This window comes from Lissotriton helveticus, chromosome 11 (assembly GCF_964261635.1).
Source record: "Lissotriton helveticus chromosome 11, aLisHel1.1, whole genome shotgun sequence".
Lineage (NCBI taxonomy): Eukaryota > Metazoa > Chordata > Amphibia > Caudata > Salamandridae > Lissotriton > Lissotriton helveticus.
The window spans coordinates 651459165-651485787 of record NC_136072.1 but is presented as its reverse complement, the minus strand read 5'-3'; the positions used below and the strand labels follow the sequence as shown (position 1 = coordinate 651485787).

The 26623-nt window shown below is 46.0% G+C and overlaps 1 protein-coding gene across 1 annotated transcript in view; it reads right to left on the bottom strand.

The window, feature by feature from the left end:
• DAW1 (dynein assembly factor with WD repeats 1) overlaps positions 1–26623 on the bottom strand; it is a 192097-nt gene that overhangs the window by 30704 nt on the left and 134770 nt on the right. The window contains exon 10 of the mRNA XM_078665688.1: positions 8596–8710. Coding sequence (XP_078521814.1) covers positions 8596–8710 — 115 coding nt within the window. The remainder of the gene's footprint in view (positions 1–8595; positions 8711–26623) is intronic.

Below are 26623 nucleotides of genomic sequence, written 5' to 3'. Positions count from 1 at the left end.
CCTGGCGCACCAGGACTTCTACAAGTTGAAAACAAAAATCTAAGACTTTCTCTCCTCCTTCAGCAGCAAGGCAACCACTGCAGGTCAATACCCCATACAGCTTACCTGGTTCCTTCTCATCAGGCAGGAGTTCCCTCTTGTAACTTCAGGACACTACATACAGTTGCCCTGACGTCCAGATCCGGAAACACCGGCTACTGGCTCCCCAACCGAGGGACGTACCCTTTGGTCAGATGCCTGGCGCACCAGGACTTCCTTGAGGGTGACACAACTAATGTGTCGTGTACAAGTCTGCCTGATACTCAGGACAGAAGTGGCATCACCATGGTCACTCCCTGGCGACACAACCCTTCTGGTTGGCCCCTGACCCACTGGTTCTTCCACTGGGGAACCTATCCCCCTCGCACCCCTCCATCTGGACTTCTGCACCCTCCCAACTGGAGCGGTACTGCCAGACACCAGAACTACTGGAACCCTGGTTACAGAGGTTCCACGTTCTCCAGACACTCTGGAAGATCCTCCTCAAATGACCTATTGGTACAGCCTAGGCCCCCGACCTGATGTTCCCTCTAGAAACATTCCAGGCCCTGACACTGGGTTTCGGGCACCTGGAGACATGCAGTCCCACCCACTCCTTCTCCTCTTGAGACAGGACGTGAGCCCCTACACCGAGACCTAGCTGGGCTACACTGAACCTCTTCCACCACGCAGGGCTGGAAGACACCTCAGACACTCCTTTTGGAATCACTCCATCCCCTATGCCTCTCTCCTCCCAGAACATTACCAACTCCAAAATTCTGTCTCTCAACAGACCACAGAAATCAAAAAGCAGGCTCCACTATCTGCAGACGTTCTTGGGAAAAGTTCAACACACAGGACTTAGGTATCTGAACAAAACTAGCATTCAGCAAGCTCCCCATCCAGAGAACTCACAAACACATCCAGTGCCACACACCATTCATCCACACACACCCCTCCCGAGACTGGTAAGGCAGTTTCTACCACCCCTGACTTCTCAACCTGACCACACTTGACACAGGTACCATTACTCCAGGGCAGGGACGGGGGACACATGCACTGGACACACTTATGCTGCCACCACTGGATCCCACCCTTCTGGTGAATCCAGAAAACACACTGCACTTAGGGGGATGATCTACCCTCCCGAGCTAGGGACACCTAACTCAAAGTGCACAAGAAACACATTTCCACAGAAATGACATTTTTAGCAAACTCCATACAATAATCCCCAAAATGTTTTTATCTAAAATGCAGAGTTTTGTGGTGCAGCCAGCTGCTACTAAGGTACAACGCAAACACAAATCCTTATCCCACCGCTGCCACCAATGTTGGAAATGGGATCCCCGGCTGGCCAGGGCTTTCGCCAAAGTCAGTCAGAGACCACCACTCCCAAGTCAGGGCAAGGGAGTTACACGCCAAGATAACCCCTACTCACCCTCTAGGTAACGTGGCGCGAGCAGCAAGGCTAAACTTGGAGGCGATGTAAGTTAAGTATTTGCGCACGCACCCCAGCAACAACAACCAAAGGCCCACCACAAAGGAAACTCCACACAAGGTTATATAAAAATAGCCTTTGTATTACACCAAAACACATTAGATAAAACACACTTTACAATGTGCCAGAGGCACGGGCAGAATTTACAGGGGATATTTACAAGACAGGGCCACCTGGACCACTGTCAGGAATCAGCACTTTTAGAAGTAACAATACAATACTTGTAGGCCTAGAACTTAGAACATAGCCTATCAGACAGTACCTTCCGTCCTGGTTGCACGGGATAATGCGAGTGACCTCCTTAGTAAGCTTGAGCGGGCGACCCAGCGAAGCGGCGCGGCTCAGGGGAGAGCGGCGCTGCTCGAGGCTTGGACGGGCTGCCGGCATGGTACAAGCGTTTCTCTGGGGCGACCAATGTGTGCGGCTCAGGAGAGGAGGGGGAGGCAGGATGCGGGCGACCCAGCGAAGCGGCGCGGCTCAGGGGAGAGCGGCGCTGCTCGAGGCTTGGACGGGCTGCCGGCACGAGCTGCCGAGGGGAACGAGCGAGGCACACTTCAGCGAGGCCCCAGGGGCCCAGGGAGATCAGACAAGTCCCATCAATTTGGCAGGGAAGGCACCATAGAGTCCACTGGTCCTGGGACTCTGGTCAGGGGGCAAGCTTAGTATCAAGCCCTTGGGATCACTTATAACAGAAGATCACTGTAACATAAAATAGGACATAAAGCACAAAACCAGTACCCACTGGTAACTGGTAAGTCCCCCCTACGCAATCCTAACCACCCTAGGAACAGGTCACGCAGGGAACCAGGACCTTACTAGCACCACCTGCACTAGCAAGAACAACCACCTCAGTATCACAATACACATAGGGGCATAGACCTGGGGACAAAACACATGATGCAGAACCTACATTCAGCGGTGTAAGGAACACATGACGCATCAACACACGTTCAGCGGTGTAAGGAACAGGGCACATAATGTATCAACAACACATTCAGAGGTGCAGAACACAGGGTGCGCAAAACATACTACACATTGTACATTTCCTAACACCCAAAAGCAATAGGACATAGATCATAACAGCATCTAAACCTTTAGCGCAGAACTCACAAAGTCCAGGTTGCGCCACTGCGCCAGAACCTAAACGTAGCAGCTGCCCACTACTTGCTGGGCAGCTGAGGGACAGAACAGGGGGCCTAAACGCTGCAGCTGGCACTAAGTGCTGCGCAGCTGGGGAAAGGCCAGGGATGAAGGAGTGCGCCTCACTCCTAAAGTCCAGAACATGTCCCTAGGGAGGAAGAAAGACCTACACGGTGCAGCTGCCCACTACTTGCTGGGCAGCTGGAGTCAGAACTCGCCAGGGGCTCTCACTAGCCCCTCCGGAACACTGCGCCACACAGAGCCATCTGGCTCTCGGAATACTGGGCACCTGAACCTCTCTGGGCTCGAAAAACAAGAATGCCCCTTGAGCCTCTCTGGGCTCGTGAATAGGGTGGGGGGCCTTCGCTGGAGTCCCCCCTCTGGGGACTCGAGATGGCCATCTGGGCAGTGGGGTCCCCCCACGGGGACCTAGGAACACCTGGAGAGCCACTCTGGGCTCGAGAACACGGAACTGGCTTCGAGCCTCTCAGGGCTCACGAAACGACATATGGCCCAAGAGCCTCTCGGGCCCAGAACACAGGCGGAGTCCCTCTGGGGGACTCGGCATTAGGGGAGGCCCCACGGGCCTCGGCACACAACGAGCCTCGCTCTGGAGGGGAGGGGCAGGCACTCACCGGTCTCTGGTGCTGCAGCTCTTCTCTGCCCGGCGGCTCTTCACGGGAGCTCCCGCTCCTCGGGGGCTCCCTTCCCACACTTCTCCCCCTCTCTCCGGGGCTCTCCTCAGGCTGGGGAGCCCTGGGGACAGACACAACTTCCTTGGCCGGGCAGGAGCGCGGGGTGGCCTCCCGTCCGCTCCCTGCCGGGCTCTCTGTACTTCCGGGTGCGCGCGGGGAAGCCCTCGAGGTCGGGCCAATCCCTGCGCGGCCCCAAGATGACGCGTCGGGAGTCCCTGCAGACGAGGGCCAATCACAGCGCGGCGGCGGGACTTCCTCCGGCAAACCGGAAGTCCCGCCCCGCATCAGGCACCGTAGTGCCTGACTTCCTGTTTTGCGGCGCTCGGGCCGCGGCGGTGAATCTCGGGGGTATTTACGAGGGGTGGCACCCTCGAGGTCTCAAATAAATATAAAAGCGAGGTGGCACTCGCAACCTAAATAAATAAATGAGAGAATACCCGCAATTATGAAGATAAAGCCAATACCGGCATAAAGCAGGGTGGGCTCCTGTGAGGGACACGCAAAGGGCAGGAGCGCTTCCCTCCTCGGGAAAACGACAGCGCTCTGCCCAGAAAGGAGAAATAAAGCGCTCCCAGGGCGCTAGGGGCACAGAGAGCACCAAGGGCCCTATGAAATGACCCCCACAGCCAGGAGGGTCCAGCAAAGTCCTTCAGGAGTCCAGGGGCTGGGCAGGGCCCAGGGGAGGCAAGCCTTCCCCCTGGGCCCAAGCAGCAGCACGCCCCTGGTAGGATTCAAGTTGGGAACAAGAACCTTTTCATGGGGTCACAGCCCCTCTTTTATACACCTTTCTCTTTGTCTTTAGGTGCAGGGTGGGGGCAGAACCAGTCGCAGCTGGTCTGGGAGTACTGTTGATGGCCCAACCACCCATTCTATTCACAGGCAGGGCTAGGGTCATCAGTCACACCACAGGGGGGCGGAGCCAGCATTGTGTGGGGAAAACCCAGCCCATCCAGGACACAGGTACACTCCTCCCACACATCACTCATGCTAATCTCCCACTCACCACCGGGGCAGACCCACACAGACTTCCTGGAGCCTGGCATCCCAGCCAGCTCCAGCCAATCACACGCCAGCACCCTCACAGCACACGTACAGCCATGTCTAGAAATGGCGCTTCCCTACTAGACACATACATGCGGCATACACCATCTCGCAGCATTCACTCCCCCGAGTTCACACATACCAAACTTGACCATGCACACCTCACGCACCAGGAACTACCAGGGACAAAGACATTCCCCATGCATTCCTATGGGAGGGCAGGCCAATCTCACACACGCACTCAGGGAGAGCACGCACTTTACACTGCGCCACAGTGTCAAAGTGCGCAAAGACCAGAAATCACTATAATTTCAAGGCAAAAAGTTCAGGGGTGACCCTGCCAGAAGGCCCAAGTCCAACAACATGCTGGTGCCTTGCTCACTAGGGACCACTAGGATCAGCTTGCGGTATTGCACCTAGACAAGCAGTGCTGGTGCCTTGCCTAATAGGGACCTCTAGGAGCATGCACTGAGACATACAATGCTGGTTCCTGGCTCACTATGGAAGCATTTGCAATGCATAAGGTTGCGCATTACTGAAAGTATGGGCTATTGGCGTTGCATTATCATTGCAACACCAATACCTCAAACTATCAATAATGCGAGACCTATTGCAATTCAAATGCTTCTTCTTTCTTGTTGGCAATCATGCGGTAAACAGCCTAGCAGGTGAGTGAGCAAGAATACCTTTCTGAATGCAAATATGAGCTCTTCACTGCTAATAATTAGCATCAACAGTCCTTGGTAAACAAGTATGGCAAAAAATATGTTATTTACCATAACAATGTCAGAAGGAGTGGTTGGAAGTGTCTAAAGAGACACAGAGAAAGGAAAAACAATGTGCTGGCACAACCTTTGCTGATCCCATCCTTAGCGTAGAGGTTTGTGTGAATTTAGGTGGCGTGCGTGCAACAACATTGTGGTGCCTCCTGCCTTGAACAGGTACAGCACATGCTGCAGCTGCTGCCCATGAGGGCCACTAGTGATTGCAGGACTTGTATGCAAACACCAAAACATTTCAGAATTTACCTTTTTATGAATAGGGTGCTAAATCTGTACAGTGTTTTTGACAGTTATAAAGATGAGTGAAACCATTTTGATTTTTAGACAATTGTGAGTAAAATGCTAAAGGCTAAAGAATTCATGTTAGGTTGTGACTCATTTATAAGGTGCATGCTCACCATATCTGTTTCAATGCGCTAATCCTACGAAAGACATACATTTTTAAAGTGATACAGAAGACCACTGGTGAAAGAATAGTCCATACATAAGGAGCAGGCGAGTTCTAAATTGTGGAGGAAGGGCCACTCACTGTCAATGCGGACCTGTTGAATCTTAGAATAGTAAGGAGAGATGCCACCTTTAAGCTAAGAGTATGGCTAAGAATATAATGATGTACCAAATTCTTACTAAAAGCAGGAAATGATCAAATATGGTTTTGTTAAAGATATGCATACATTTAAATGCTTTGTAAGACAAAGGGAGCCAATGAAGAGTTTTTAAAATGGAAGCAGCATGGGTGAAACGAGGAATATTACAAATCACAAAAGGAATATGATTCCGCAGGTCCAGTAGTCTAGCTAATTGATATTTAAGCCCCAGATGGATTGCACTGGTGTAGTCTAACCTGGGTCTACCTTTGCTGCAACAGCAAGACATTTACATAAAATAACTTTATTTGATTAAAAAAGTATAATCATAAAAGCAGAACATACATACCATATGTGTACAAAAATGAGATTTTAAAATGACCAAAATATGATATGACTGCGTATTTTAAAACCATATAGCAGCAGAATATCTTTAAAAACAATTAATAATATAAAAAGGAACTGAATGTTGCTGTTAAGCATTACAAGTAAGACACTGAGTTGCATAGGGACCCAAATAATAAGAACAGTTCAGTAAAGCAGCTATCAGTTGTCTATAGTCAGTATCAAGTGGTCGGGATCACATTCCATAGTGTTGCAGGGGCAGGGAACACAGGTTTTATATAGAGCCACCTATGCACTTCCTCGAGATTGGTACCGGGTCTCCAAGTTGCTGGTTAAATTTGCGATATGCACGGTGAATAAAGATTGTAACACTTATATTTAAAGCAGTGTTCTCTGGGATCAATGCTGCAATAATTGCCTGCCCAGAGGACCAGACTCCCAATCTGTTCCACTCTGGCCTCAGTTTTAGTCTGCGCTGAGCAAGCAATGCAGGGCAGAGGCATACAACATGCACCAAAGACTCCACCAAGTTCCCGCAGCCCCTGCACTGTAGCTCAGCAAGACATTTGTTGTCATTGATGAGCAAAGAAAGTAGCTTCCTCAGGCGTGAGAGATGTGAGCAGTTGGAAATCACTTAGGTCTTAGATCTCTATGATTACTAGAAGGTTGGCTTAACAGAAACAATTGCATTACTAATAAATAATTTCTGCTAAAGGTTTTCCTAATCTTTACCTCTGTACTCATTTAGTCATAATAATTTCCTTACTTTTGACAGGCCCCAGAATTGTTATTTTGCTCTTTGCAACACTTTAATACCTTTTTTGCATAATGTTGCTTCTTTTACTTATTTACGTGTTTAATTAGCACGTAAACTATCTGGAAGGAACTTGAAACTTTACAGGTACGGGATCTTTCCGTACATGAAAGGTACTGCATTAAAAAACAGAAAACGACTTAGGAAATCTGAGGGGCTAGACACCTCAGAAAGATGAGTACAGAACTTTACTCCAAGCTTGCATACTGTGTAGAGTGGCTCAAGGCTACAGCCCCCCGTGAGGCGCAATAAATCTTTCATGTTGAGCATATGGTATTGGCTACCATCAAGATACCCCATTTCCCCTCTCAATATATTTCTCTGATGATATTCTTTGAATTCGGTACAGGGCAAAGCAGAATTCAATACAATGTCTTTAGGTACAAAAAGACATAATACATTTTTTGCAAATGGTTTTAATTGAAGCGCTCCACTACCCATGCGGTGAAGTCTGCAGTATATAAATAATAAATTAATATTATCATTAATAATAACACTGCTAATAATAACAATAATAGAACATCATGGCTAACAATAGGTTCCCAATGCTGATTTTGACACATAACTTAATTTCTTCATTTGAAGCCATGTTATCAGAATAAAGTCTGCAAAATTTATTCTTCATACAACCCTTGTATTTTTAAATGATGAATGTATTTCGGAGCCTCTTAGGCTCATTGTTTGCATCATCTGTCAGACAATACAAATCTCAATTTCTTGAACAGTCCCTCTATGGCAGGCTTCTCCAATGAGTAGTTCATGAGCTACTTGGTAGCTCTCCAGCTACTTGTAAGTACCTCTCCTCTACACAGCCAGGCCTACTACATTAGAAACTTTTGGTTGTTTGAATATATATACCAACATTGAAAAGCGTATATTGAAGACATATGTGCGTATTTGCAAAACTCAATAGCTGATCTTTGGAGAAAAATGGCTACATTTCCATAATATATTTAAAGCTCCTATAGCGGTAATAAACCAGGCACAGTTTGCAGAGACTTATTACTGGTATTACTGCCTTGGTGCCAGGGGCATTGCAGCTATGGCTGTTATGTATTACCCCCATAAAGGCATTCCAAAACGACCAAGCCGTCTTTACGTTACTGCTGGCAACCCTGCACCAAGGCGATCACTGCAGGTAATGTTACATGTTGTGGAACCTAATGTAATCTTGTCTAATGTGGCCACTGTTGAGACACAAATAATATTAGTAGCACAGGATGATTTTAATTGAACATAAGTAGTTCTAATTGCAGAAAAGGTTGGGGACCCCTTTTCTAAACCAATTCCCTCTTCCTTGTACAGATGCAGGATATGAAGTTGGGTAAGGTCTTAATTTTGCAATAATGTCAATATTTGTGACTTAATTTTGCTGCAGTTTACCTTTACTAGTCTGTGGTCCATACTCAAGTTACAATGTCTTTAGATTTCGTCATTAACTTTTCTTTGAAAAGTAAGAGCCAAAAGGCAGAGTTCTAAGGTTAAAATATACATAGCCACAACTGTCCCATGCACCTTGTTTCTATGGTAAGATTCCTCGTGGGCAAAAACAATACATTTCTCTATTGCTCTGCATAACTTGAAAATTGCTCCATAAATGGAGTGAAATATATAATCAAACATGCTGTATCCACTGTTTCAAATATTATATCAGCAAACAACTCAGATCACTTACCATCAGCTGAAGCAGTTGCAATAAACTGTCCTGTATAATCAAAGCAGACATCTAATACTTCATCTTCATGCCCTGTGAGTGTTGCCATACACTTCCCGTTCACAGCATCCCAGAGCTTCAATCAGGACCAAAGAAAATACAGAGAAAAACATATTAAGCTAGCAGAAGTTAGACCGCAAAACTGTTTACCAAATTTTAAAGCAAAACAATACAGTTGAAATTCGCATAGCCACACCTTCTGCTTCTGCATTGAGAGATTTGAGTTTGGAAGGGCAGTAGAGTGTGTTCTTCAGATGGTCATTAGGGATGTTAACTTTATAAGGCATCTAAACTTTGTGGAACTCTAAAGAGAGCACCAACAACAGCTCTTCCCACCAAGTCACCAACACACTAACTTACAAAAAAAAAAAATTATGTAGAAGTATTAAAATACAACCCAGATAATCAGCTGCTAGATACAATGGTGCCCAAAAGCAACATCAATCAACAAATACAATTCAAATGTTTAACACTCTATCAGGCTGGAAGATGTGAAAAAACTTAGTAAACCCTGCGGTCCGATTTCATTAGAAGTCAAAATCATACTCCCTCAGCTCAATGAACTATCCAGGGTGATACACATCTTTACAAAACCCCGCATCATCATTCCTAGTTGAATCCTAGTATGCTCCAGATGGACCTGAAGTTCATGGGCAAGATTTGTAGCTATATTTGAATTTGAATTTTTAGCAATTTATAAAGCGCACATTCACTAGGCAGTTTCTTGGCGCTGTAGGATTTCAAAGCTGAGGGGAACATCGGGGGTTATAGGCTGAAAGCTTGCTGGAACAGAAAGGTTTTAAGAGCTTTACGAAACTCTGTGTAGGAGGGAGAGGATCTGAGAGGGGGGGAAGGGAATTCCAGAAAGTCGGTGCGAGTACCGAAAATTTCTGGCCGCCGGATCGTTTTTTGTTGAACCGGGGGATGACTAACAGGGATTTTGGTATATTAAACCGAGCTATCAACTTAAAGGTACACCGTTCTCAAATGTTTTACCGCTTACATAGATGCGCAGTCCTAAAAATCGATCTACCTCATTTGAAGTGCAAGGTCACCCTAATATGTTTAATGAAAAATATATTTACGTCTCGGAGTGGGACACTGCTTCATTTGTAAACAAATAGGCGCCAGGGGCGTAGTCATGAGACCACTGCAGCTGGCACCAACCATCGCCTCTGTGAGCGCTGCAAGTGACAGAACCAGTACAACTACTAACCATGGCACTCCTACAAGGGTGACAATTTAGGCTATTTTATGTCTCCAAAGCTATAAAAAAATGGCCTGGGCGGCTGGTACTAGTAATTTTGATGTGTATTGAACTAATAAACAACTGCTTTTGTGCTCATCTCTAAATTAGACTGACAACACCAGCATGCGGCAGGCTGTCATAAGTGCCTGCATGGACCATTAGGTGCTGGTGCCGAGCACCAAAAACCACGGACTCAAATTAAGCACTAGAGTAGGATGCGGGAGTGCTTTTGAAAAACAGGGTTAAAAACAATCGAACTGTACTTAGGCGAGATTTATCAATATTTCATGTAACACACCACCTTACTGTGCTGTGTGAAAGGGCAGGAATGCATTGTATTTAACATTATAAGGAACATTCATGACTTCTGCCAGCGCTGGTGCATAAATTGCTCCCTAGTGCTAACTCAGGCACCCTTGCGGCATTGAGTAGAATGGAGAGGCATAAGAGCAGAGTGGCATATAATGGAGTGGAGTAGAGTGGCATAGAGTGGCACACAGTGAGTATAGTGGCATAGAACAGATTGGCAGAGTGGAGTGGCATTGAGTGGAGTGGCACAGAGTTGAGTGCAGTGGAGTAGAATGGAGTGGCATAGAGTAGAGTGACGTAGAGCAGTGGCATAGAGTAAAATGAAGTGATGTAGAGTGGTATAGAATAGGGGAGAGTGGCGTAGAGGAGAATGGCATAGAGTGAAGTGGAGTGGCGTAGAATGAAGTGGAGTGGCTTACAGTGGTGTGGCTTAGAGTGCCACAGAGTGGCATCGTGTGGAGTGGCGTTGAGTGGAGTGAAGTACAGTGGCATGGAGTGGTGCAGAGTACAGTGGCATTGAGCAGAGTGGTGTAGAGTAGAGCAGCACAGAGTAGAGTGGAACAGAGAGGCAGCTAGTGGCATCATGTAGAATGGAGTTGCGTAGAGTGAAGTTGCGTGGAGTGAAGTGGTGTAGAGTAGGGTACAGTGGAGTGGTATAGAGTGACATGCAGTGGAGTAAAGTGGCATAGAGTGGAGTAGAGTAGAGTGGCATAGGGTGGGATTGTGTTAGGTGGAGTTGTGTAAAGTAGAGTGGAGTGAACTGGAGAGGGGTGGCACAGTGTGGAGTGGCATAGGGTGGCACAGAGTGGAGTGGCGGAGAGTGGAGTGGTGTATAGTGGAGTGGCACATAATCGAGCGGAGTGGCATACAGCAGAGTGGCAAAGAGAGTAGCGCAGAGTACAGTGGCACAGAATAGAGTGGCACAGAGTAGAGTGGCACAGAATTACATCTATTGGCATCGTGTGGGATGGAGTGGCATAGAGTGGAGTGATGTAGACAGTGGCATATAGTAGTGTGGAGTGGAGTAGAGTGGTGTCGAGGGACACTGTGTGGAGTGTCATTCAGTAGAGTGGCAACAGGCAGAAAGCAGTGGCATAGAGGAGAGCTGTGTACAGTGGAGTCGTGTAGAGTAAAGTAACAGAGTGGTGTGGAGTAGAGTAGAATGGCATGGAATAGTGTGCTTAAGTGGCATAGAGTGGAGTAGATTGGAATGGAATGGCACAGAGGAAAGTTGTGCAGACTGGAATGGAGTGGCATACAAGGAGAATGGCATAGAGTGTAGTGGTGTAGTGTGACAGAGTGGAGTGGTATAGAGTGGCGAAGAGTGGCGTGGAGTATGGTGTCAGAGTGGAATAGCATAAAGTGGCATTGAGTGGAGTAGATTGGCTTAGAGATGAGTGGCATAAATAGAGCGGCACATAGAGTAGAGTGGCAAATAGAGAAGAGTGGCATAGAGCAGAGCGGCATTGAGGGAGCAAAGTGGTGTAGTGTACAATGGTGTAGAGTAGAACAGCATCCAGTAGGGCTGTGTAAAGTAGAGAGGCATAGAGTAGGGTGGCGTAGAGTAGAGTGAAGCAGAGTGACTTAGAATGGCATAAGGTAGAGAGGCGTAGAGTGGCACAGAGTAGAGTGTAGCGGAGTAGAGTGTAGTAGAGTTAAGTGTAGTGGCGGAGAGTGGAGTGGCATATAGAGGCATGCAGTGAAGCAGAGAGGCATACAGTGGGTTTGCCTACAGTCTTATAGAGTAGAGTGGTGTAAAGTGGAGTTGCATAGAGTAGAGTGGCGTATAGTGGAGTGGTATAGAGTGGATCTGAGTAGAGTGAAGTGGAGTGGCATAAAGCAGAATGGCATAAAGCAGAGTAGAGAGGCGTAGAGCAGAGTGGCATAGAATGGAGTAGAGTGGGATAGAGTGGGTGACAATAAGTGGAGTGGAGTAGAGTGGTGTACAGTGGGGTGGAGTGGCATGGAGTAGCATAAAGTGGAAAGTGGTGGCAATGAGTGGAGTGCAGTAGAGTGTTGTGGAGTATAGTGATTTAGAGTAGAGTGGCAAAAGGTGTCATGCAGCGGAGTAGAATGGCATAGAGTAGAGTGGCTTAGAGTGAGGTGGTAATGAGAGGGGTGAGTGTAGTAGAGTAGCATAGAGTGGCGTGGAGTGGCATAGAGTAAATTGGCAGAGAATAAAGCGGAATGGCATAGACTGGCAATTTGTGGAGAAAATTGGAGTGGCATAAAAATGTATTGGTGTGGAGTGGCATAGATTGGAGAGGTATAGAGTAGAGTGGAGTGGCATTGATGGAGTGGCAGATAGTGGAGTGAGATTGAGCTGAGTGGCACATAGTAGAGTGGAATGCCACAGAGTTGCACTGTGTGGAGTGGCGTAGAGTGGCATAAAGTGGCATAGAGTGGAATGCAGTTGCATGGAGGAGCGTGGCCTAGAAAGAAGTATTATTGGCATAGAGCGGTGTACAGTGGCTTATGTGGCATAGAGTGAAGTGGAGTGGCATAGAGAAATGGCACAGATTGGGATGGAGTGGCATGGAGTAGAGTGCTGTGGAGTAGGGTGCAACACAGTGGAATGGTGTAGAGTGGCACTGTGTGGAGTGGAGTGGTGTCGAGAATAGGGGCATAGAGTATTGTGGCATAGAGTAGAGTATCAGAGTAGAGTGGTGTACAGTGAAGTTGAGTGGGACAGAGTGAAGTGGAGTGGCATTAGGTGGAGTGGTGTAGCGAAGAATGGTGCAATGGAGGGGCCTAGAGGACAGTGGTCTAGAGTGGAGTGGTGTAGGGTAATTTAGGGTGCTTGGCATAGAGTGGAAAAGAAAGGAGTAGAGTGGAATGAAGTGACACAGAGGAGAGTGGCATAGAGTAGAGTGTTGTAGAGTCGAGTGGCTTAGAGTGAAGTGGCATAGAGTGGTGTAGAGTAGAGTGGGTAGATGTAGAGCGGCTTAAGTGGCATTAAGTGGAGTAGAGTGGTATGGAGTGGCATAGGGAAGAGTGGTGTAGAGTGGAGTAATGTAGAGTGGCAAGAGGTGAAGTGGTATATAGTGGTATAAATTCAAGAAGCATAGAGTGGAATGGCTTAAAGTGGCATTGTGTGGAGTGGCATAGATTACAGGGGCACAGAGTGAAGTAGAATGGCATAGAGTGGAGTGCCGTAGAGTGGCATTGGGGGAGTAGAGTGGAGTAGAGGGGACTGGAGTGGTATACAGGAGAGTGGGGTACAGTGGAGTGACAGAGTGGCATGACACAGAGTGGCTTAAGTGACAGAGTGGCACAGAGTGGATTAGAGAGGAGTATAGTGGAATAGAGTGGCATAGAGGAAAGTGGTGCAGAGTGGAATGGTGTGGCATAGAGGAGAGTGGCACAGAGTGGAGTGTTGTAGAGTAGCATAGAGTGTCAGAGTAAAGTGGCACAGAGTGGCATGGAGTAGAGTGGAATGGAGTAGAGGGTCATAGAGTGAAACGGCATAGAGTGAAACAGCATAGAGTGGAATGGCATAGAGTGGTGAAGAGAAGAGAGGCATAGAGTAGAGTGGCTTAGCGTGAAGTGGAGTGGAATCGAGTAGCAATGGATGGAGTGGTGTAGTAAAGAGTGGCGTAGATCAGAGCAGTGTATATTACAGCGGAGTAGAGTAGAGTGACATAGAGTACAGTGGAAAAGAGTGGACTGGTGTAAAGTGGACTGAAGCAGAGAGGAGTAGAATGGCATAGAGTGGAGTAGTGTAGAGTGGCATAGAGTGGAATAGAGTAGAGTAGAGGGGCGTAAAGTTCAGTGGAGTGGCACAGAGTAGAGTGATGTAGGGTAGAGTGTAGTAGAGCAAGTGGAGTGGTGTAAAGTGGTGTATGGTAAAATAGAGTGGCATAGAGTTATACAGTTGTGGTGGTAAGTAACTAAAGAATCAATAGAGACGACAGATAGGGAGAAAGCAACATAGATAAGAAGTCATATGCCTGTATTAAAAATAGGAAAGCACATTACAAGTCCAGGAATAATACTGAAATGCTTATATAATAAAATAAAAAGTGTGTTGCAAAAAGAGGAGGAAGAACAAAGAAGAGGAAGAACAAAGAAGAGAAAGAACAAAGACAAAGAAGAACACATGTACTTGGGCCATACTCCAGGGAGGAGCTAACACAAGAAAGGAAGGGAAGCCTATGGCAGGTAAGGAATCAAAAGATTGCCAATGAGACTAACAATGAAAACAACTAAAGGTATGCTGTGGGCGAGTTGTAATTGTACACAATACTTCTTGCAGAGCATACGCTGTATAGGCGAGACCGAAATAGGGATTTACTGGGAAAAAAGCCTGGTATAGAGGTGTAATACCTCAATTAGTAAGGAATAACATGAAAAAGTGTCTCTAGGAGGTAATAGGATATATAAAAAAATTATCCAACATTTTTCAAACATTGGACCTCATGAGTTGTACATAATGGTGTTTCTGCATACTGAGGAAACACCATTCTGCAAGATTTTTACTGGGTGCAGCGTGCCACATAATGTTATAGGGTGGGATTTTGCACACTTTGATATTATTTGGTTATATCATTGGCTTTTTCCATCACATATTCCACCATGTGGAATATGTAACTGGTACAAGACTGAAACCATGAAATACTTGGGGTGAACAGTCCAGAAATTCTGGATGCTGTACGTTAATTCCACATTCCGGACCCAAAACAAATATTAGTTTGGTAATGGGGTGGTCATTTCTCTGGGTATTTGTAATATTGGATGCGGTATTACGGGCACATTTATTAACCAAGCAGCTTGTGTAATGCGCTCATAAAGATAAATGTGACAGTATGCATAAAATAGCAGAAGGAAGAAAGGACAAATGAATCTGAGATGTGAACCGTGAGCTACCACCAACTCAACCCCAATTAAAGCATGCAAAAACTACAAGTATGACAGGCACATGAAAGAGAGTATTGGCCCGATTTAGAGTTTAGTAGGCAAGCACATCGTCGCAAACGTGACAGATATCCTGTCCGCCTTATTACAAGTGCCATAGGATATAATGTACTTCTACTAAGGCGGAGTAACCCATCTGCCAAACTCCAAATCAGGCCCTATACATTTTCACATATGCTGTCCTGACAGAGCAGACATATCAGCATGGCGGTCACCAAGTGATTTCAGTTAAACCTTGGTACTCAAACTACCGGCAATAAATCAGTTGCATGCAGCCGCGGCCGGTAGTGGGAGTACCGGACGGGCGGTGACTTGGTGAGGGGGAGGGGCAGGGTAAGGGGTAGTAATGTATGGATTACGGACTTTAAAAGGTCAGTAGACATAAAAAATAAATAAAACGAATTTCGTTGCACACACTGCATCGCATTTGGTGATGCACTGTGTGCAACGAAATTCGTTTTATTTATTTTTATGTATACTTACCTTTTAAAGTCCGTAATCCATACATTACTACCCCCCACCCTGCCCCTCCCCCTTCCCACGTCACCGCCCGGCCGGTACTCCCACTACCGGCCGCGGCTGATTGCATGCACAATATTATACAGAAGTGAGATAGTCTACTGTGTCAAGATAAGGTGTAGGAACATCCTGCCAAAATATACAAATTCTAGAAAAAAAAGAAAAGTAAAGAAAAGAAAGTTAGAGAATAGAAAAGAAAGAAAAAATAAAATAAATTAAAATAAAAGATTGTGCATATGTGAAGGAAACACGTGAAATGTAATGGATATAAGAGTGCTCATTTGCAGATAAAAGATAAACATTTGAACGTGGAGTGTCATGGATAGAAAGCAGAAAGGCAGTTGGTTTGTGAAAGTTTAATACACATAGACCAATATCAGAATAAAATAAGATTAATACTATTATTAGCGATTGGAAAGTGAACAAAGAAGGCTTTAATATGCTCTATGATAAGAAGATTACATCTCTGGCCAGCTGTATCTCATCCAAGGGGATTTCATGCAGCTGGGATTCAGGTTTGCATTTCTCGCCTGCTTAACTCATTAAGCACCAGCCGTTAAAGATAAGTGTCCACCTCAGGGATCAGATTACTGATTAGAAATGTCCTTCAAGAAAGGCTTCGGTAAAAAACAACTCTTAAGAGCAATGAGATGGTATTTAACAAAGGGATAACTTGTTTAAAATTGATATTATTCTAACAACACATTTTACGATTTTAAAGGAGCTTGAAAAAACCTGCAGGAGTGATTTACAGTGAGAAGGCGATAATGTAACCAAGTCGCCCTGTTAGACCAATTAAACTAGAAAGGCTTGGATTCATCGAAATAAAATCAAATATAAAATAAACACTTTGACTAAAGGGTGTAAAAGTGACAAGGCCACGCTCACACCTAATTAATTGAAGATCCACTGCTTCATTTACCAGACCTAAATGTTGTTTCTTTTCGGTGGTAATTAATGAACATACCATTGCCCGTGAAAAAGAGCTCTCTGTTCGTTCTCTGCAGCCTGACTGAAAGACTGGCTGTCTAATCTAAGGGAAGGAACCAGCAAGGCAAGCCACTTAAAACGTAAAACAAGTGCCATCTTCTGCCTTTTTAGGTTTTGCCTCGCCAAAAAGATGCGCTCTGCGCATCTTTTTCGCGCAGGCGAAAACCTGATGAGAACTGTAGTGTGCTTTGGGTCGGCCCTCGTCATTCATTGGCTGGCTCCGTAAATGGAGCCTAGCCATTGGATGAGGGGCCTGTCCGTCAATGCCGGACCAGACACGGGGGCGTTCCTGACATTCTTTGGCTTTTGCCGACGTCACGCGACGCCGGGAACGCCCCCGAGTCTGGTCCGGCATTGCCGGCACTTCTGCGTCTCTCCTCCCCCGTTTCCCGCCCCGTGACTGGCCGGCCGGCCAATCCTAGCGCGGCCGGCCGGAAGTGCCCGCCCCCCGCAGCCCGGGGGAAGAAGGAAGACGGCAAGAAGTATGGCGGCGCCCGCGGGGCTCCCGTGGCCTGGAGGGAACCCCGGGAGATGCGGAGGACGTTGCCGGTCTCCCATGCCGAAGAGGGAGACCGGAGAAGTGCCAGAGAGATTGTCGACGTTGCCGGTCTCCCATGCCGAAGAGGGAGACCGGAGAAGTGCCGCCGTCGCAAGGTGCAGGTGAGTCGATTTTTTTTTTTTTTTTCCCTCCTCTCTTCCCCTGCCTTCCTGCCCCAACCTCTCTCCCCCTGTCTCCTACCTTCACTCGTCGCTCGTCATGTCCTCCCGCAGACCTGACCCCGGCGGCCGTACTTCGGTTTAAGCAGGCTGACTTTAGAGAGCGTTGATTGTCATTGAGCAAGGAGGGGCAGAGGTAAAAGTGAAACTCTATGCTTGCGAGTTGGAGCTTCTGCTTTAAAGTTTTGCAAAGCATGTGCTGGAGTTAATGGAAGCACCCTTTGCATGTTTAGAATGGACATTCCGTCTGTGAAGATTCCTCGTGCTCTTGCTCTCAACAAATCCTTAAGAATTTCTATTCCGGTAGAACCCGCATCAAAAGAACATTATCAATGACATACTTTGTATTTTATTTTATTTTGGTCGCCCAATTACTTTCATTCATTTCCACGACAACACTTTACAAGTGTTTTGCGGGTTACACTCATCCTCTGGTCTTATGTCTCTGTGTGTCCGTTCTATGAATGGTGAGTTGTATGGAAAACGTTGTCAGGACCTGATCACATTATGCAGAGGCAGGCCTTGAAAATTTTCCTTGTCATTGGCAACCAGAATGAAGTCAATGTTGAAACGCTTGCCGTCGTCTTTACTTCACTCAGTTGTCAGTAACTGTGTCCCTTTGAACCTATAGAAACGCTGCATCCTTGAGAGCACTATTGTTAAAGACCTTCTCCAGACCGTTTGTAGGTGAGTTCATTTAAAGTGCTTGTAAGGAAGTAAATCAGATGTGGACAAACTTCAAGGAAATAAACTGCCAATAAAAGCTTTGGTGTTTTAATTTAGTAATCCGTATTGTTATTTAGTCCACATTTTCCAGTATGATATTGCCATTATCAAACTTTGTATTTATTACATTTAAGACTACCGATGTATAACTTGCCTCTGACATATGTTGGGTAGGGGAGCAGTTAGTTACAACTCTGCTAAGTGGTCCCAAGTCAAGTATGTTACACTCAGAACTGGTTTATAAACCAACATCATTTAACATGTCTTGACTTCAAAGCCTATATTTCTGTCAACAGGCATTGACAAAGCCCGTAGGTCTTGCTTGTGAAATCTGTTGGACTTTGCCAATGGTTTTTTCTCTCTCCCAGATGGATCCGCGATGGCGAGCGCATCCTTGATGGTTATCTTTGAATTAATTTTCTTATGCTTTAAGAAACTCAAAAATGTCCACCACAGATTGGCTGATCCAAAGCGACCATCTGTGCCATTTTAATATGTCTGCTACTGATGGTGCAGGAGGTAGCACTCAAGCTCCACCGATGCACCCACCACACAGCTCCACCGACACAGTTCCACCGATGCACCCACCACACAGCTCCACCGATGCACCCACCACACAGCTCCACCGATGCACCCACCACACAGCTCCACCGACACAGCTCCACCGATGCACCCACCACTCAGCTCCACCGATGCACCCACTGCTTGTGCCTCCGTGTGCCCCTGTTGCCTGCTTGTGCTGTGTGGGTGTGTGTGGAGGGCTCTGTGTAGCTGTGTGTGTGGGAAGCTTTGTGTGGCTGTGTGTGTGGGAAGCTTTGTGTGGCTGTGTGTGTGGGGGGCTGTGTGGGTGTGTGTGGGGGGGCTCTGTATGGGTGTGTGTGTGGGGGGGCTCTGTGTGTGTTTGTGTGTGTCATTTGCGAGAGATAAAGCTAGTGGCATTGTAAATGGCAATGCCATTTATTTATGTTAAAAAAACATAAATAAATATAATGTCAAGAGCAATGCCAATAGCTCTAACTTTAACAAAGGCAAAACCATTGCATTGTAAATGCTTGTTAACATGAATTTACACGTCATGCTTTTGCAACATTTTACTTTACGTTTTTCAGGACGATGTAGGTACTGTCAAACGTTGTTGTGATCGCTATTGGACAGAAAAGATGGGGTTAACAGATGAGTTATTGGTTTTTCTGAATTCGCACATCTGAAGAAATTAAATTAAACAGAGCACTCAGGCAAACTACCATCGGAACCCATTAAGAATTGGCAGAAGAGAGCTTGACTGTTACATTATGCATTTGTCTGGCTCTACGTCCTCTAAGGGGCAATATAGATCAAAACAGAGAAAAATATCACTTATTTACAATAAATCTGCATAAAGACAAAACAAGGAACAATAGGTCTGTACATCCAGTCGACCAAGAGATTCATCATAATGGGACAGACCTGAGAAAGCCTTTGGCAAGGAGAACTGAAGGCCAGTCGATGATGGAGAAAAAAACAACAAAGAGGGAATTGAATATGGCAAAGCAATATGGAATACTAGCTAGTCTCCTTAATAAATCCTTATACCAAGCATTCCATCAACAGCACTGAAAGCATCTTTCAGACCCCATTAATGAAAGCAAGGATTTTGGACATTATCAAAGAATGTCTGATGGAAATCTGACAGAGAGCTATATGGCTTGTGCTGCATGTACACTAAAGGATGCACCAGCTTGACAAAGTTCAGTTACAAATATGAAATTGAGGAAATTAGGTCCTGTTCGCACAAATCTGAGGGGATTATTTCCCAATGACTCAAATTTCCAGAAAAATGTCATCCTTAAAACGCACCGCATGCAGTGATATATTAAAGTTCTCTCCTGATTTCCGGTACTTTTATTTTGATAGTACATTGTTTTTTTATTTTAGACATCATCAATCGTGACTGTTCACCATCTGGAACCTTTAGAGTTGCTATCGACCGAGGTTGATAGGGGATTCTTTTAGCCTTCTGGCACCAATGCGAGTTAACAGCTTAGGAATCAGAGAGCAGAACATTTTTAAGATCCAAGGCCTATGAGGAGTTAGCAAATTATCAGTTTTGTGCCTAGTAGCGTGTGGCCACCTACGGAGGGTGGAGGCGGGTGGAAGAAAACCTAAAAGGAGAGAGAATCGAACTGGCGACGTGGTGGACTAGAACCATGCAGATAAGCCTCCCTAGCCATGTCTGTAGAGTACAAGAGAATGCACAGACCAGCACTATCACCCAGTGCTCAGCTCCACAAGATGCGGTATAATGCTTTACCTATTTTTAATCTGTTAACACACTGTGCTCTCACTGCACAGCATATTTATCGTCATTATCTACCTCCCCGTCTCCCCACGCTTATGCAATCCAGAACTCTAATGATTCGTTTCGGACTAGATAAGGCAAAATATGAAGAGCTACAAGTATGGACTGGGGGAGAGCCAATGAAATAAATCGAGAATAAGTGCAGGCTGAGCCAGGGTCGGACTGAGAACGCAAATCAGCTCTGGCAATTACGTCGGACCGGCCCCAGCAGGGGGCTGCTGGGAATAACTGTGCTGCGCTTTTGTTACAGGGGGGCGATATTGCAGCACTGCTGAAAAACCAGCCCCAGGTAACAAAAACGGCCCCCACCAGTCCAAAACCGTCCCCCATCCTTGCGTCCCACCGGGAAAACACCCGTTGCCCGCTACTGGCCATGCGGGCATGGGTTGAGCAGGCCACAGTGGGTATCTTAGCAGGGCAAGAGCACCAGCAGAAGGCAGCAGCTCCATGCCGGTATCCATGTAATGGAAGTGTGGCTAAAGTAGCACTATGGTCAGATCCATGTCCCAGCCCGAGGAGACGTGTTGTCAACCTCTCTACCCCCATCAGCAAGTTTTCAGACAGTGAATGCCTTGGTGAGCTCCCCGTGTCATTTAAAATAAGCGGACAAAATTGTGACAGCTAAAGCTGCAGAACATCTTCACTGCCAAATACATCAGTGTTTATAAACTGCCAAATGATTGGCAGCTAATAAGATTTTTTTGTTTTTAGTTTTATATAGCTTTAACTTGACCCAAGGGCATTGGAGCGCCTTATATGAGCACCAGATTACATTACACATAGTCAGAATATTGAGATTAAGTGATTTGCCCAGTTGGCAACGAAGGTTGAAATGCTGTTAATGGTGACTCTGGGCACATCACACACTCATTAGAAATGAGAACAGCATGTGTTATTAGAGGGGCATAATGACGGATGGCACTGGCCCATTCCTATCATGTAACTGTGTCATGAACTAGCATGCCAAGTCCAGCGAAAGCAGAGAGCCCATCAGCGAAGGAGTTAGGTAAGAAGCCTCTGCTTTATTACTATGAGACTTTGCATCTGAATCAAGCAGCTTTCCAGTTAAAACAACCTCAGAACCTCAGAATACCATAGAAAGTTCAGGCATGGACAGATATATGGGCAAAGTCTTGGCTCATGTCCTGCCACAGGCAGGATCACAAGAGTAAATCATAGGGAAAGATGTGTCAGTAACAGCAGCCAGAGAGGAAACTGAATATCAACTAAATACAGATTTAACACAGATGGGAATGTCCTCTGGTAGACAGATACTCACCCATTGCCTTCCATGAAGTAAAAACTGCACACAAGTACCTTTAAAATGATTGAGAGTACCACAACAGAGATCCAGATAGAATCTGGAGAGACAACCATGCTGGTATTACGGTCTGTTGGAAATTGGGTCACTTTTTGAAAGGGGTGGCACCTTACTCAATCAGCAACCACATTCTCTGTCAGGGTGAAACACAAGCAAATGCTAAATTAACCTTTGACTAACCCTCTGATAGCTTGACACAAGGCATTCAGGCTTAAGTTAAAGGCAATGCGTAAATTATTTACACAAACTTCAAACAGTAACAAAGTGAAAACACAACACAAGAACAATTTCACACAAATTTGGTAAAATGGAGTCAAATGTGATCAATCAATTGAGATCAGATTGACAACAGTCCAATCAGTAGAACCTGAGATATGCAATTTCAATATTTTAAGTAAAAATAATGTCTAGAAAGTCAAAATCACCAACTGCGGTTATCTGGTCGTGCCGGAACGGGACAAAGTCCCAAGTTCAGGCCAACCGCGATGGAACACAGGCTGGATACAGGGACCCAGTTAGGCACGCTGAACAAGAGTACCATAAATTCTGTTTGCAAAGCGTTGCAGGATCCATTTTGGAAGATGCATCGCAAAGCGGCACTTCCGAGGGGACTGTGAGGTGCAATGCGAAGGCCTGGGTCGCCGTGACGGATGCCATTGATGAGGAGTTTGCGATGCGAAGTCCTGTGTTGAGTATGAGTCGCACAGAAGCGGTTGCGAGGAGATTGCAGTCTGCAATGTGAATCGGAGATGCGTCGCACAGCAGCAGTTCTCAAGCAGTGTTGTGAGAGGATGGGTCATGCTTCATTGGTTCAGCCCACAGGACAACAGCAGGGCTGGCAGAGCACCTTCAGATCCACTTCCAAGGGTCCATGACTGGGATGGCACCACTTGAGCACTTGAGGGACATGCATCACAGCAGACTGATTCCAGTTGCTTGTTCAAGGTATTTGAAGCCTGTTCTGTCACAAAGACATCGGATCAGGAGCCAAGCCAATCTGCAGTTGAAGTTCCTCTGGTGGTCCTGCGTTCAAGATGCAGGTCCATGCCTTCACTCAGGCAGCCGGGCAACAGGTAGCAGCCCTTTTCGCTGAGCAGCACAGCAGTCCTTCGGAGTCTTCAAAAAGTACAGAGGTGGATTTAGGAGTTGGGTCACAGGGTCCATTTTTTATACCTGGTGCCCACTTTGAAGTAGGCGAAAATTCATGGAGGTTTCGACCCCCCTGGCGGTGTCAGGCATCCCCTTCCTCCCTGCCCTGGACCCAGCATGTCTGGGGACACAAAACACCAGTCAATAACCCTTTGTGAGTGTGTCCAGGCAGGGTCTTTGTGATGTAAAAGTGTGGTAGGTGACAGCTTCTACCCCTTGTTAAGTAAGAAAAGCCAATTCTGCCAACACCTATCTTCCCTTTGTCTTAATGTCTGGAAGAAATCCACAAAGACCAACTGGTAGCTGCAGCTAGTCGTGTAACCCCAATACAGCAGGGAAGTCCATCAAGGCATTCCTTAGTCTACTCTGCCTTAGGGTGGAAGGGGGTTGTGTTGTATCTAGCCCTTTCTGCAAGGATATCCCTACACTTTTTGCCTTCTTACTTCTACTTCTCTCACAGTCTTTTGTTGACTTTGGAACTCTGGCAACTTTACCACTGCTAACTAGTGCTAAAGTGCATATGCTCTCTGTCTAAATTGCATTGGCGATTGGTTTATTTTTATTTACTAGTAAGTCTCAAGTAAAGTACACCAGAGGTGCCCAGGGCCTGAAAATCAAATGCTACTATTGGGCCTGCAGCACTGATTGTGCCACCTACATGAGTAGCCCTGCAAACATATCTCAGACCTGCCCCTGCAGTGTCTGTGAGTGCAGTTTTATACTGCCATTTCGACCTGGCAAGTGCACTCACTTGTTAGGTCCAAACCTTCCGTTCTATTTCATGTAAGGGACCTCTAAGGTAGGCCCAAGGTAGCCCCATGGGCAGGGTGCAATGCATTTAAAAGGTAGGACAAGAACTGTTGTGTTTTACATGCTCTAATAATGAAATACTGCTAATTTTGTTTGTCACTTTTGCAAGGACTATCTCTCCCATAAGGTAACACGGGGATTGCCTTAAACTATCTTTTAAGTGTTGTTTACCATTGGGAGCAGATAGAGATTTTTGAGTTTGGGGTCTCTGAACTCACAATTTAAAAAATATATATTTTGGTGAAGTTGGTTTTTAAATTGCATGTTTGAAAATGTCACTTTTAGAAAGTGGGTATTTTCTTGCTTAACCATTCTGTGCCCCTGCCTGTCTGTAGAATACATGTCTGGATTGGGTGACAGTTGGACACTGGTGCATCCACTCTAGACAGTCCCACACAGTGCTGATGTGTGCATTGCATATCCTGATGTGCCATCACCATGTTGATGGGCATTCTTGAGCTACAGTGGTGGGAGGAGTTGTCACAGACACCTGAATAGGGCTGTGCCTGTTCTCACACAAAGCTGTCTCGAACCCCCTCCCCACCCCCCTCCCTCACCCCCGTAGTGTGTCTGGAGCCACGTCAGGGAAAGGCAGGGTCTTGTGCACTACAAAGACTTCCATTTAAATTTGGCTAATTCAAAGGCAAAAAGGGGGTAAGTATTGGACCTCTGACACCCCAAAATCAGAACACTGGACTGAGGACATCCTGCCAAAAAGAAGAGCTGGATGCTGTAGCCGGAACAGCCACTCTGCATGTTGCTTTGTTGTGCTGACCTGCTCCTTGCTGCTTCTGTCCTGGGAGTGAAAGGACTGAACTTTGCTTTCTCTATCCTGCTTCCAAGGTTCCAAAGGGTTTGTGTGTGCTTGCCTCCAGTTAAGAAGTCTGGGCCATCAAAGACTTCACCTACCAGTGTCTGGGCTCTTCTGCTGAGAGTCCTGACTTTCAAAGTGGTGCCAAATCCAGTTCTTGGGCCCCTGGAAGTGTAACCAGGTAATCGAAGAAGAAAATCTAAACATCGACTCCCAGCACCTGTTTACTCGGCACATCGCTGTAAAAGATTGCCGCATCGCCACTACCTGCACTGAAGTTGGTTCCCATTGGAAGCATCGACCACAACTTTCACAGCTGGCCCCAGTTCGTTGCTGCAGTGCATCAGAAAAATCACCTAAGCGCGAGTTCCATGTCACCGATGTCTGTGGCAGCCGCTCCGATGCAGCACCTGCTCACGGATGAAGCATCAATGCAGCGCCTGCCTCCCGGCTGCAAATTCTAGGCAGAGCATGCATCACCGCTGCCACATTGATGCAGCATGTCTGGATTTTGGGGCATCGTCTCTGGGCACCGATTCTTCATTTACACCACACGACAGTAAGGAACCGAGGCAGCGTATCCACAGACCAACAAATTCCCTACCCTACCATTAGGAACCGACGCATTATCTCCCTTGCCAGTAAAGAACCGGCGCATCACCTCTACTGTTTAGTAAGGAACAGACGCATTGCGTAGCTTTTACGGCACCACACCTCTGCTGCGCTTTGTACATTGTTTGATTTTTTACGAATCTAAGGTACTTTGTGCTTAAACTAATGCATCCATTGATTTCTATGGACTACACTTGCTTAGTCTTTTAAAAGAGATATCTTCGCTTGTGTATGTTGGAGTTTTGTCATTACGGTCTTGTTTTATTCCAAAAAATATTAGCTATTCTTCTAAGCTGGTGTGAACTCACTTTGTAGTGTTTTAACTGTGTTACTGTGTGTGTGTGTGTGTGTGTATGTACAAATTCTTTACACGTTGCCTCTGAGATAAGCCTGGCTGCTCATACCAAGCTACCAAGGGGGTAAGCAGGGGTTATCTTAGCTGTGGGACTCCCTTACCCTGACTACAGTGAGGGTTTTTCTTGGACAGGGTGCAAACCACTGCCAACTAGAGACCCCATTTCAAAAGGTGCCCAACTGTCATTATCAGTTTCTACTCACAAGATACCGGTTTAATCAATTTCATTTGTTGCTGGGTGGTCCAAAGCTCAGTAACCAGAAAGCGAAGTTGAGTCCCTGCACATGTGACTATTTCTCTGCTCAGGATCTTATGCACTTTTTATTTTTCTGTGGCTTTTATGATGCTCCTCGCAGGACAATTCTATTACCACTGTTGAAATCCTTGAATTTTGCCCAAGTTAAGCGCGCTCTTGTATATCTTCAGTTACTTCCAGATGTGCATGTCACCGGTGATGTCACTTGCTTCCTGTACTCACCTCAGAGGCTGCAGAAGGTGTATGACACAGGACTAGGAGCGGTTTGATCTCTCATACGTTATGCACTTTTAGCTCCTGGGTCAACCAGCTCTAAAAGTGATGCACTTCATTGTGATCTGCTGCTCTCTTATTATTAATTTAGGAGGTTTTCACAAGTATATACACAGCTCTGGTCCTGAACAGTTTGGTTGTTTTTTCTATCTTTATATTTATTGCAATGCATGTGTATTTGACCTGTTGGTCCAGCTGCTTCTGAATGTAATGCACTGTATTGTAATCTGCTGCTTTCTCATTACTATTTTAAGAGGTTTTAACAAGCATATGCCGCCCTGGCCTTCAACAGTTTGGATGGCTCATACATTTGCCTATTTTGCACAATATGCATGGTTGTTTTTAACCATATATGACTTAGGAACGATCTGTTGGTTGGATCTCAAGTTCATGTATTTAAGTGTGAACCATTGTTTTGCACCATTTTGGTGTGGGGTCCTATTAAGTATGTCCTGTTTTGACCCTGATTTGTTTGTATGGTCTATATACTTGCTCAATGTGTAGAACATGTTAATTCTAAGTCTTAATCATGTATAGGTCATGAATGTAGCGGTGAACCAGCTAGAAATAGTACTAACCCATACTCTGCTTTTTTTATTAATCATTTTATGTATTCGGATACATTTAGTTTTATGGTATG